Source organism: Dermochelys coriacea, chromosome 3, assembly GCF_009764565.3.
Source record: "Dermochelys coriacea isolate rDerCor1 chromosome 3, rDerCor1.pri.v4, whole genome shotgun sequence".
Taxonomy (NCBI): Eukaryota; Metazoa; Chordata; order Testudines; family Dermochelyidae; genus Dermochelys; species Dermochelys coriacea.
The window spans coordinates 45,053,449-45,066,988 of NC_050070.1; the positions used below are offsets into that span (position 1 = coordinate 45,053,449).

Here is a 13,540-nt window from a genome sequence, read left to right on the forward strand (position 1 = left end):
ACTAATGTTCATAACTTCACATATACTGTTGTTACATACATTTTACCATGATATTATTGAGCAGTGAGCATTTGTTTTTGAATAATACCTTAAAAGACATATTTTGTACAAAGATTATTACAATAGTATGTTGGGTGTGAATACAGGAGTACATTTGGTCACAGAGAGTTATTCTGATTATTTCATTTTTAATATTGATTTTTTGTTGGGGATCAAACTGTGCCTGTTTCCTGTCTTTGCTAATCAGATAAAATCTTTTTCAGCAATGTGCAGAATATTCTCTACATTTTGGGTTCACAATCTGGGAGTTGTTATCCCTACGGGTGGATCCCAATAGGTCAGGAGAGGGAGCTTGTCATGATTCTCCTCCCTTTCTTTGTGTCTAGAAGGGAGGGAAGTCCTGAAACTTTTTTGTATTGTAACACAGGTTCATAATGTGGAAAAGGCTGAGAACCATCATAATGTGATGAAAAGGCTAGGGTGTTTATGTATAGGGCCCTACCAAATTCACAGTCCATTTTGGTCAATTTCACAGTCATTGGATTTTTAAAATTGTAAATTTCATTATTTCAGCTATTTAAATCTGAAATTTCATGGTATTGTAATTTTAGGGGTCCTGACCCATAAAAATTGGGAGGGGCGGGGGTCACAAGGTTATTGTAGAGGGGACTGTGGTACTGCTACCCTTATTTCTGTGCTGCTGGTGGCGACACTGTCTTCAGAGCTGGGCAGCTAGAGAGCGGTGGCTGCTGACCAGGAGTTCAGCTCTGAAAGCAGAGCCGCTGCCAGGAGCAGCGCAGAAGTAAGGATGGCATGGTTCGGTATTGCAACCCTTACTTCTGCACTGCTGCCTCCAGAGCTGGGCCTTCAGTCAGCAGATGCCACTCTCCAGCTGCCCAGATCTGAAGACAGCAGCACAGAAGTAAGGGTGGTATGGTATGGCACTGCCTTCAGAGAAGGATACCCGGCTAACAACTGCTGCTCTCCAGCCGCCCAGATCTGAAAGCAGCGCAGAAGCAAGAGTGGCAATACTGCAACGCCCCTAAAATAACTTTGTGACTCTCCTTTTTGGATCAGGACCCACAATTTGAGTAATGCTGATCTCCCCTTGTGAAATCTGTATAGTAAAGGGTAAAAGCATACACAAGACCAAATTTAATGGGGGGGCACCAGATTTCATGGTCCATAACATGTTTTTCATGACCATGAATTTGGTAGGGCCTATTTACGTACCACTACCATCTACTGAACAGAATGAGAATTGTATGCCATATGTCCTATGCTGCTAACAACTAATTGAGGTTGTCCTTTAGTCCAAATAATAAAGGTCTGTGTTTTTTGAAGCAGAAGAATGCAAGTTCTACCTCAGATGTTGCCAGGAAATATCAAGGGGGCATTGTGTTCATCATACTAGAATTATAATGATCCTACTTGGCAATGGATTTGTTTAAAATATTGGACAGTTTATATCATCCCTATAAGCTGGCAGTTCTCTCACCCTGCTCTTAACACAGCACATACAATGCTGGACCCAGATCCAGACGTTCATCTTTACTGTAGAAAATGATCTGTTAAAGGCTGTAGAGGACGGTGATCAGTTGTTCTCCATGTCCACTGAAGGTAGGTCAAGTAATAATAGGCTTACTGTAGCAAGGGAGTAATCTGCAGCAAGGGAGATTTAGTTTAGATACTAGGAAAAACTTTCTAACTATAAGGGTAGTTAAGTACTGGAAGAGGTTACCAATGGACCTTGTAGATCCCCATCATTGGAGGTTTAGATGAACACCTGTCAGGGATGGGCTAGGTATATTTGGTCCTGCTACACCTCAGGGGGCTGGACTTAATGACTACTCAAGCTCCCTTTCAGCCCTATATTTCTATGATTTAATGATTGTCAATATAAAAAAACCAAAAGCTCATCTTTACATAAATCAAAACTGATCAATGCTTCTGGTTACAAGGAGAAAATGAGGAGTGTCATTAATCTCAGAATCAGATAAACTATACAATGCTTCAGGGAAAGCAGTTTCTTCATTTGTTTCACCGTCATAGGTGAAATAGACATTCAAGTGGATCAGATTTATTTCAGTTGTGACCTACTGATAGAAAAATTTGAGTGCAATTCTCAAAAGGTGCAAAGGAAATGGGTTAACGTTTTGGATCACCAAATCTCACAGCCGCCATCTATATTCCTTCTTTATAATCCAGTTGGGCTCATCCTTTCACATATTATCTGATACTAGGTGGACCAAATTCATTATTGACTTCAAGAAATTCACACCAATTCACAAATTTGGCCCCTGACAACTAAGAGTATATTATAAACCACTTTAAAATGAACAAAATGTGTTTGTTCTTGATGACTGTAACTACATGTCTACCTAACATTTGTAATTTCTACGGGAGGAACGACATTTGCTGCTAGTCTATAATCTGCTTGCACATGTTACAGCACTGAGAGCTATACTTAGTTCTGTCACATCTGTTCTATCCACTTACCTTGATAATGGATGTAACTAACTAAACAGGAGCTAAGGAAATGCAAAAACATTTTGCAGCCATACTATACTGTATGCTGTTTAGATGTATTCATGGAGAAGGGGAGAAATAGATAAGGCTAATGGAAGAGGAAGTAATATTGTGTTCATTTCATAGGCTATTCACTTCCAAAATGTACAGCATAAAGAGGATATTCCCTAAAGTACTAGAACACCTAATCGAATCTATTATATGCATTTACAGAATGCCTGTTGCTGTGGCATATGAGTGCCGCACAAGGCTTCAAAAGGCAGTGGTCTCAATTTGGAGCTATGCCTCTCAGAAGGTTCTGCTTGGGGGATGGGGAAAGGTGTATTTTAAACCACCTTTTTGCAACCTGTGATTTGGGAGCCTGGTCCCCCATGTAAATTAGTGCACCACAGGGATTACTCTAAATTATAAGGGCTTTAAATTGCCTCCTGGAGCCAGCCAAGACTAGCTGGAGCATGAAACACTGACCACATGCCTCCCTCTCTTGATACTCTCCTTCTTGCCTTAAGCTTGCCTCTAGCATGTCCCTCCACAAGAGACTAAACAGGGAGTGGGATAAAGCCACTATTTTAGCTCTACACTGCTGGGGGAACCAAACACACACTCACACCAGGATTATTCCACAGAGGTCAGTTAAACTGGCTTTACAGTCTCTTTACAGCTGCTGTCCAAAATTGTAGCCAGCTAGAGCTGTCTGGAGAGCAGTTAAGTTCACTAAACCACATTACACCACTTCATGAGCAATTAGGGCTCCTGTTTATTAGCATGGTGTTGAGTCCTGCTCTCAGTTCTATGATGGGCTGTTATTTTTAAGCATGACACTATGTTTTCCTCTATTCTGGCTCTTTGGGGGAACGCTATGCCAAAGAGATGTGTTTTAATAGTATGACTAAAAAATCACAAGGGTAGGACTCTCTCCCATTATCAGCATTCCACAGACTCAAAAGTAAACCTGGTGCTGTGTCAGCAGATTAATTGCAGGTCCAAAAGCAGTCATTTTTTAAATTATAGGATGGAAAGAGAAAATAAAATTGGAGTCTCTGCTTCAGTTGAAGAACAAATATTTTTGCATTGATTTTTCTTTTTCCACAGCCTGAAGAAAGTTTTATACTTAGTACATATCACTTCCTTGACTGTGATCATCTGCACTAGAAAATTAGAAAACAAAGCCCTCACCTTGCTGAAAACATTTAAAAATTCTGCAAGACTCCAAGGTATTATATTTTCTTTGTGACCAGAAACCAATGTTCCTCACAAGGTTTACCACATACTGTTAGCAGGCTGGGAACATGTGTAATTCTGTGGGAAAGTTAATGATAGAATCAAATGACACTTCTCTTACCTTTCTATCACTAACTTGTCATGGAGTGAGATTTTATTACATTATCCTCCCAGACTGTAAATACAAATAAAGAGCGAGGCTATCAGTAAAGGTTTCTGAGAATAATATATGCATATCCATTTGACAGGTTTACATAACACTCTCCTTTTGAAAATGCTTGCTAAAATACTTAGATTATCTTAAAAACAACTCCAAGTTTCTTTGTTTTAACATCTGACAAAATAGAAGAAAGGGGAATTTTTATGGGAAACAGCTATTTAACCGAAACCTGCACTTATTACCCCACCCGGTTGGATGGTAGAATTTCGCAAAATTTCATTTTGCAGGTTTTCACCTCTGCCTGTCACAAAAAGTCCACAGAGTGATATTGTTGTTGGATGGAGGGATAGATATCACTAGATCAAATGTCAAAAAATTTCATGATAAAGTTTGTGAATATGTGTGTGTCCCTTCCCTGCCCATACCACTGGACTCAGTGGGGAATGTGTGTGTATTCACAACACTGCACTCAGTAGGGAAAGTGTGTGTGTGTGTGTGTTAGTCTCCACAACACTGCACTCAGTAGGGAATGTGTGTGTGTGTGTGTGTTAGTTAGTCTCCACAACACTGCACTCAGTAGGGAATGTGTGTGTGTGTGTGTGTTAGTCTCCACAACACTGCACTCAGTAGGGAAAGTGTGTGTGTGTTAGTCTCCACAACACTGCACTCAGTAGGGAATGTGTGTGTGTGTGTGTTAGTCTCCACAACACTGCACTCAGTAGGGAATGTGTGTGTGTGTGTGTGTGTGTGTTAGTCTCCACAACACTGCACTCAGTAGGGAAAGTGTGTGTGTGTGTGTGTGTGTGTGTTAGTCTCCACAACACTGCACTCAGTAGGGAAAGTGTGTGTGTGTGTGTGTGTGTTAGTCTCCACAACACTGCACTCAGTAGGGAATGTGTGTGTGTGTGTGTCTCCACAACACTGCACTCAGTAGGGAATGTGTGTGTGTGCGTGTGTGTGTGTGTGTGTTAGTCTCCACAACACTGCACTCAGTAGGGAGTATGTGTGTTAGTCTCCACAACACTGCACTCAGTAGGGAATGTGTGTGTGTGTGTGTGTGTGTGTTAGTCTCCACAACACTGCACTCAGTAGGGAAAGTGTGTGTGTGTGTTAGTCTCCACAACACTGCACTCAGTAGGGAGTATGTGTGTTAGTCTCCACAACACTGCACTCAGTAGGGAATGTGTGTGTGTGTGTGTGTGTGTTAGTCTCCACAACACTGCACTCAGTAGGGAATGTGTGTGTGTGTGTGTGTGTTAGTCTCCACAACACTGCACTCAGTAGGGAATGTGTGTGTGTGTGTGTGTTAATCTCCACAACACTGCACTCAGTAGGGAATGTGTGTGTGTGTGTGTGTGTGTTAGTCTCCACAACACTGCACTCAGTGGGGGATGTGTGTTCTCATAACATTGCACTCAGTAGGGAATGTGTGTGTGCGTCCCGACATAGGTGGGGGGCCGAGAAACGTGCCTGGGAGGGGCCCGTGGCGATGCCAGCTCCGCGCGTGGGGGGAGGCAGCCCTGCGCGGAGGGGGGGCGGGGGGCAGAGGCTTGGGCAAGCGGCTTGGGCCAGCTCTGCAGGGGCGAGGGGGTGGCCTCTATCACGGCGCGGCATTCACTGGGGAACGTGTGCGCGTCCCCCGTAACAGGACACTCCGAGGCGCGCGCGCGTGTCCCCGTAACACCGCGTACGCCGTGCTCTGTGTGCGTGTTTCCCCACCGCGCCGCACGCGGGGATGTTTCTGGCCGACTATTGTGCAAGGGCAATTTTCAGTATTTTGCATCCTCCCCTTGCGGTGACATAGACACAAACACCGCACTGGGCCGCTCCCCACCCCCAGCTCATCGCGAGGCTCTGAATGACCCGCCTCCCCCCCCCCCGCTTTTCAGGCAGCCCCAAGAGGGGGGTCTCTCGCGGGGCGGGGCGAGAGCAATGCGCAGGCGCTCTCGGCCGGGCCGGGGCGGAGGCGGTTTGAACTGCGGCGGGAGGCGGCGGCGCGGCGCGGCTGCGATCCGGTCGTAGCGTAGCACTGAGCGCGACCGGTCAACATGGAGCCTATCCTGCAAGGTAGCGAGCCGCCCCTCGGGGCCTGTCCGCCAGCGTGTGGGGGCAGCAGCTGCTCCACGAGCGGGTATAGCTGGAGGTAGCAGCTCCAGGAGAAGGACCGGGGTGGGGGCGTAACTGGAGGTGGGGGGGAACTGAGCAGCTCCGGGGGGGGGAGGAGGAGGGGTGGTAGCTGGAGGGGGGGAGTGAGCAGCTCCGGGGGGGGGGAGGAGGAGGGGTGGTAGCTGGAGGGGGGGGAAGTGAGCAGCTCCGGGGGGGGGGAGGAGGAGGGGTGGTAGCTGGAGGGGGGGGAAGTGAGCAGCTCGGGGGGGGGAGGAGGAGGGGTGGTAGCTGGAGGGGGGGGAAGTGAGCAGCTCCGGGGGGGGGAGGAGGAGGAGGGGTGGTAGCTGGAGGGGGGGAAGTGAGCAGCTCCGGGGGGGGGAGGAGGAGGAGGGGTGGTAGCTGGAGGGGGGGGAAGTGAGCAGCTCCGGGGGGGGGAGGAGGAGGAGGGGTGGTAGCTGGAGGGGGGGGAAGTGAGCAGCTCCGGGGGGGGAGGAGGAGGAGGGGTGGTAGCTGGAGGGGGGGGAAGTGAGCAGCTCCGGGGGGGGGAGGAGGAGGAGGGGTGGTAGCTGGAGGGGGGGGAAGTGAGCAGCTCCGGGGGGGGGAGGAGGAGGAGGAGGAGGGGTGGTAACTGGAGGGGGGGGAAGTGAGCAGCTCCGGGGGGGGGGAGAAGGAGGAGGAGGAGGAGGAGGGGTGGTAGCTGGAGGGGGGGGAAGTGAGCAGCTCCGGGGGGGGGGGAGAAGGAGGAGGAGGAGGAGGAGGGGTGGTAGCTGGAGGGGGGGGAAGTGAGCAGCTCTGGGGGGGGGAGGAGGAGGAGGAGGAGGGGTGGTAGCTGGAGGGGGGGGACGTGAGCAGCTCCGGGGGGGGGGAGGAGGAGGAGGAGGAGGTGTGGTAGCTGGAGGGGGGGAAGTGAGCAGCTCCGGGGGGGGGAGGAGGAGGAGGAGGAGGAGGGGTGGTAGCTGGAGGGGGGGAAGTGAGCAGCTCGGGGGGGGGGAGGAGGAGGGGTGGTAGCTGGAGGGGGGGAAGTGAGCAGCTCGGGGGGGGGGGGAGGAGGAGGGGTGGTAGCTGGAGGGGGGGAAGTGAGCAGCTCCGGGGGGGGAGGAGGAGGAGAGGTGGTAGCTGGAGGGGGGGGGAAGTGAGCAGCTCCGGGGGGGGAGGAGGAGGAGAGGTGGTAGCTGGAGGGGGGGGAAGTGAGCAGCTCCGGGGGGGGAGGGGGAGGAGGAGGAGGGGTGGTAGCTGGAGGGGGGGGAAGTGAGCAGCTCCGAGGGGGGAGGAGGAGGGATGGTAGCTGGAGGGGGGGGAAGTGAGCAGCTCCGAGGGGGGAGGAGGAGGGGTGGTAGCTGGAGGGGGGAAGTGAGCAGCTCCGAGGGGGGAGGAGGAGGGGTGGTAGCTGGAGGGGGGAAAGTGAGCAGCTTCGGTGGGGGAGGAGGAGGGGTGGTAGCTGGAGGGGGGGAAGTGAGCAGCTTCGGTGGGGGAGGAGGAGGCGTGGTAGCTGGAGGGGGGGAAGTGAGCAGCTTCGGTGGGGGAGGAGGAGGCGTGGTAGCTGGAGGTGGGGGAAGTGAGCAGCTCCGGGGGGGGAGGAGGAGGGGTGGTAGCTGAGGGGGGGGAAGTGAGCAGTTCCGGGGGGGGAGGAGGAGGGGTGGTAGCTGAGGGGGGGGAAGTGAGCAGTTCCGGGGGGGGAGGAGGAGGGGTGGTAGCTGAGGGGGGGGGAAGTGAGCAGCTCCGGAGGAGGAGGAGGAGGGGTGGTAGCTGAGGGGGGGGAAGTGAGCAGCTCCGGAGGAGGAGGAGGAGGGGTGGTAGCTGAGGGGGGGGGAAGTGAGCAGCTCCGGAGGAGGAGGAGGAGGAGGGGTGGTAGCTGGAGGGCGGGGGAGTGAGCAGCTTCAGGAGGAGGAGGAGCGGGGGTAACTGGAGGGTGGGAGGTAGCCGGAGGAGGAGGGAGTTAGCAGCTTCAGGAGGAGGAAGGGGGGGTTAGCAGCTCCAGGAGGAGCGGGGGGGGGAGAGAGGTTATTGGTTTCCTTTATATTCCCCTTTTTCTGTCTGTATTTTCATGGCTTATTGTTTAGCTTTTTGGTCTCTCTCATCAACAGAAGTTGGTCCATTAAAAGATACTACCTCACCCACCTTGTCTTTGCTAGGACTTTACTTGGAGTTAGGTAACTTAAGAACACACCTTTTCTCTTAGTGAAGATCCATCCTCCGTGGCACTCATTTGAATTGTTTCTTTCGTCCCACCAGTTTCTCTGTTGTTTTCACAGTTTCCTCTTGTCCTGGCCAACAAGACAGTTGGGCCTTGTTAACATTTGAAAATCTTTTAACCATTCTCTATCAGCAGCATAGCTGTGATGAGTACCTTAAGCAGTAGTGTAGATGCGATGGGGGTGTTTTTACCGTCAGATTATTAAAATCTGCTAGGGTTGCCAATTTTCTAATCACACAAAACCAAATACCGTAGCCCCGCCCCTTCCCTGAGGCCACACACCCTGTTCACTCCATTCCGTCTCTCCTGCCCTCACTTTCACTGGGCTGGGGAAGGGCATTGTGCCCCGGAAGTGACCATTTGGTCCGGATCCCAGTTGGAGGCGCGGCAGGTGGCTCTGCATATGGTTCTTGCCCACAGGCACTGCCCCCGCAGCTCCCATTGGTCGTGGTTCCTGACCAATAGGAGTGCAGAGCCAGTGCATGGGGAAGGGTCAGTGTGTGGAGCCTTTTAGGGCCCCCCGCCTAGGAGCTGGACCTGCTGGCCGCTTCTGGGGTGCCAGCACGGGTAGAGAGTAGCCTGCCTTAGCTCCACAGCACCGCCGACTAAACTTTTAACAGCCCGCTTGGCGGTGGTGACTGGAGCCACCAGGGTCCCTTTTCGACAGGGTGTTCTGGTCATAAACTGGACACCTGGTCACCCTAAAAGCTGCTGTATGGTTTTCATGATTTGGAGAAAATCCCTAAGTTGTGCTATATTAACACATCTTTGCAGGTACTGGTGCAACTGTACTGTTGTTGGAAAATTGATACATTTTGATACAGTAAGTTCAGGGTTGGGGGTTGTTACTCCTGCAGCTGCTCTCTGAGCTGTTTTTGTGGTGACTGGAAGGCACTTCTGGCCTGGTGTAGGTAGGGGAAGGGAAACTGCTACAGTGCTGTCCTTTAGGCCTTATTTACATGAGCAAAAATAAAATCTCTATTTCAGGAGCTGCCTGCAATGGTGAAGCTACACTTTTAGCAGTGGTAAAACAATAAGCACTAGTATAAAAACACTAGAACATTGTCTCACAGTGAACATTGTCTACTGAGTAAGTCTTCATGAAATAGTAGTAAAAATTCTAAAACCCTTTCTATACTAGCAGCAGCAGCACTTCTAAATACATGTGCTAAGTTTGTATAGACATGCTCAGAGATAGTACCATGACAGTAGAAGCTGAAGTACGCCTGGAAGCATAAGGAATAAAAGTATATGGGATTTGTTGTCACCTCCCTAAAATAGAACGTTCACTTGCCATTTGGGGGCCAATTAGCCTGAGTTTCCAACCCTGACAGCATCTAGGCCATAGTGGATGCCACATTTCCCTGAGGTAAGTGGGAAAGCGGGATACCGGGAGGAAGCACAGGCAGGAAGGTCTGTGAGGGGAGGGCTCCTGCCTCATACTGGGAATGAGGGGCGATCAACAGGTTATCTCAAGTGCTTATATACAAATGCACAAAGCCTTGGAAACAAGCAGGGAGAACTGGAGGTCCTGGTGATGTCAAGGAATTATGACGTGATTGGAATAACAGAGACTTGGTGGGATAACTCACATGACTGGAGTACAGTCATGGATGGTTATAAACTGTTCAGGAAGGACAGGCAGGGCAGAAAAGGTGGGGGAGTAGCACTGTATGTAAGGGAGCAGTATGACTGCTCAGAGCTCCGGTACGAAACTGTGGAAAAACCTGAGTCTCTCTGGATTAAGTTTAGAAGTGTGTGCAACAAGAGTGATGTCATGGTGGGAGTCTGCTATAGACCACCGGACCAGGGGGATGAGGTGGATGAGGCTTTCTTCCGGCAACTCACGGAAGCTACTAGATCGCATGCCCTGATTCTCATGGGTGACTTTAATTTTCCTGATATCTGCTGGGAGAGCAATACAGCGGTGCATAGACAATCCAGGAAGTTTTTGGAAAGCGTAGGGGACAATTTCCTGGTGCAAGTGCTAGGGGAGCCAACTAGGGGGAGCGCTTTTCTTGACCTGCTGCTCACAAACCGGGTAGAATTAGTGGGGGAAGCAAAAGTGGATGGGAATCTGGGAGGCAGTGACCATGAGTTGGTTGAGTTCAGGATCCTGACGCAGGGAAGAAAGGTAAGCAGCAGGATACGGACCCTGGACTTCAGGAAAGCAGACTTTGACTCCCTCAGGGAACAGATGGCCAGGATCCCCTGGGGGACTAACATGAAAGGGAAGGGAGTCCAGGAGAGCTGGCTGTATTTCAAGGAATCCCTGTTGAGGTTACAGGGACAAACCATCCCGATGAGTCGAAAGAATAGTAAATATGGCAGGCGACCAGCTTGGCTTAATGGTGAAATCCTAGCGGATCTTAAAGATAAAAAAGAAGCTTACAAGAAGTGGAAGGTTGGACATATGACCAGGGAAGAGTATAAAAATATTGCTCGGGCATGTAGGAAAGATATCAGGAGGGCCAAATCGCACCTGGAGCTGCAGCTAGCAAGAGATGTCAAGAGTAACAAGAAGGGTTTCTTCAGGTATGTTGGCAACAAGAAGAAAGCCAAGGAAAGTGTGGGCCCCTTACTGAATGAGGGAGGCAAGCTAGTGACAGAGGATGTGGAAAAAGCTAATGTACTCAATGCTTTTTTTGCCTCTGTTTTCACTAACAAGGTCAGCTCCCAGACTGCTGTGCTGGGCAACACAAAATGGGGAAGAGATGGCCAGCCCTCTGTAGAGATAGAGGTGGTTAGGGACTATTTAGAAAAGCTGGACGTGCACAAGTCCATGGGGCCGGACGAATTGCATCCGAGAGTGCTGAAGGAATTGGCGGCTGTGATTGCAGAGCCCTTGGCCATTATCTTTGAAAACTCGTGGCGAACGGGGGAAGTCCCGGATGACTGGAAAAAGGCTAATGTAGTGCCCATCTTTAAAAAGGGAAGAAGGAGGATCCTGGGAACTACAGGCCGGTCAGCCTCACCTCAGTCCCTGGAAAAATCATGGAGCAGGTCCTCAAAGAATCAATCCTGAAGCACTTAGAGGAGAGGAAAGTGATCAGGAACAGTCAGCATGGATTCACCAAGGGAAGGTCATGCCTGACTAATCTAATCGCCTTTTATGATGAGATTACTGGTTCTGTGGATGAAGGGAAAGCAGTGGATGTATTGTTTCTTGACTTTAGCAAAGCTTTTGACACGGTCTCCCACAGCATTCTTGTCAGCAAGTTAAGGAAGTATGGGCTGGATGAATGCACTATAAGGTGGGTAGAAAGCTGGCTAGATTGTCGGGCTCAACGGGTAGTGATCAATGGCTCCATGTCTAGTTGGCAGCCGGTGTCAAGTGGAGTGCCCCAGGGGTCGGTCCTGGGGCCCGTTTTGTTCAATATCTTCATAAATGATCTGGAGGATGGTGTGGATTGCACTCTCAGCAAATTTGCGGATGATACCAAACTGGGAGGAGTGGTAGATACGCTGGAGGGGAGGGATAGGATACAGAAGGACCTAGACAAATTGGAGGATTGGGCCAAAAGAAATCTAATGAGGTTCAATAAGGATAAATGCAGGGTCCTGCACTTAGGATGGAAGAATCCAATGCACCGCTACAGACTAGGGACCGAATGGCTCGGCAGCAGTTCTGCGGAAAAGGACCTAGGGGTGACAGTGGACGAGAAGCTGGATATGAGTCAGCAGTGTGCCCTTGTTGCCAAGAAGGCCAATGGCATTTTGGGTTGTATAAGTAGGGGCATAGCGAGCAGATCGAGGGACGTGATCGTTCCCCTCTATTCGACACTGGTGAGGCCTCATCTGGAGTACTGTGTCCAGTTTTGGGCCCCACACTACAGGAAGGATGTGGATAAATTGGAAAGAGTACAACGAAGGGCAACGAAAATGATTAGGGGTCTAGAGCACATGACTTATGAGGAGAGGCTGAGGGAGCTGGGATTGTTTAGTCTGGAGAAGAGAAGAATGAGGGGGGATTTGATAGCTGCTTTCAACTACCTGAAAGGGGGTTTCAAAGAGGATGGCTCTAGACTGTTCTCAATGGTAGCAGATGACAGAACGAGGAGTAATGGTCTCAAGTTGCAATGGGGGAGGTTTAGATTGGATATTAGGAAAAACTTTTTCACTAAGAGGGTGGTGAAACACTGGAATGCGTTACCTAGGGAGGTGGTAGAATCTCCTTCCTTAGAGGTTTTTAAGGTCAGGCTTGACAAAGCCCTAGCTGGGATGATTTAACTGGGACTTGGTCCTGCTTTGAGCAGGGGGTTGGACTAGATGACCTTCTGGGGTCCCTTCCAACCCTGATATTCTATGATTCTATTCTATGATTCTATGTGACAAACATGTCCATGCTGGATGCCGCTGTTGTGGCAGATGATGCAACCACTTCCTTTTCTTCAGTATTGGCAAGTGGCCGGTTATATTTCCGAATAATTCTTGAGTTTAGCTTGGAACAATTTAGATAAAACGTGTCGCTTATCATTATGCTCAACTTGTGGAGCAAGGCTGAGAAAAGGAGGCCAAGGAGAAACTCTTGACACCTTAATTTTTTGGAGACTAAGGATGGTCCATTGGTAAGGGTGCTAGTCTGGGACCTGGATTCAGTTTGCTTCTGCTCTGCAGACTACATGTGTAACATTGGGCAAGTCTCTCAAGTTCTCTGTGCCTTACCTTCCCATCAATAAAATGGATGTAATAGTATTTTCCTACCTCATAGGGAAGCTGTGAGGATAAATACATTTAAAAAAAAAAGACACTGAAGTGCTCAGATGCCATGTTACTGCGGGACTGTATAAATACCTAAGAACATAAGTTTAAAAAAATGAGAGAGGTTGGTCAGAAAATAAATGCTGGATACCGTCCTGTTTTAAGCCCCATATTTAATATCCATTTGAACTTTGGGATTGTCTTTTTGGCAAAAAGAAAAGGAGTACTTGTGGCACCTTAGAGACTAACAAATTTATTGTTAGTCTCTAAGGTGCCACAAGTACTCCTTTTCTTTTTGCGAATACAGACTAACACGGCTGCTACTCTGAAATCTTTTTGGCAAGTCAGACAAAAGCATCTGGGGCATTTGGAAGGCCAGATTTAGCTGTACTTTCATGCTCTTACCAGGCTGAACTGGCCAACCATGGCAGTATATTTACCAAACTTGTCAGTTTCAGTTTTACTAAAATTCTAGCAGCCCTTCTAAACAAGTCTTTTTAAAAAAACAAAAAAAAAACCAAAACCCTTCTGATGCATGGTGTTAAGTTTATTAAGCACATGTAATTGCTGGTGATAAGCTTACACACACTGGCACTTCTTGCAGAGTAAGTTACTACTCAGTACAAGTA

General features: G+C 49.2%; 1 protein-coding gene across 14 annotated transcripts in view; it reads left to right on the top strand.

Annotated features, from left to right (window-relative positions):
• The first annotated feature begins 5,814 nt into the window (after positions 1 to 5,814).
• The window catches only part of MCPH1 (microcephalin 1), a 229,824-nt gene continuing 222,098 nt past the window's right edge, over positions 5,815 to 13,540 (top strand). For 5 of the 14 annotated variants that reach the window (XM_038397542.2, XM_043510352.1, XM_043510351.1 and 2 more), the window contains exon 1: positions 5,816 to 5,977. In XM_038397542.2, coding sequence (XP_038253470.1) covers positions 5,959 to 5,977 — 19 coding nt within the window. In that variant the 5' untranslated portion in view covers positions 5,816 to 5,958. Of the gene's footprint in view, positions 5,978 to 13,540 lie in introns of all 14 variants that reach the window. The other 9 variants (XM_038397541.2, XM_043510355.1, XM_038397547.2 and 6 more) reach the window with 4 other exon arrangements.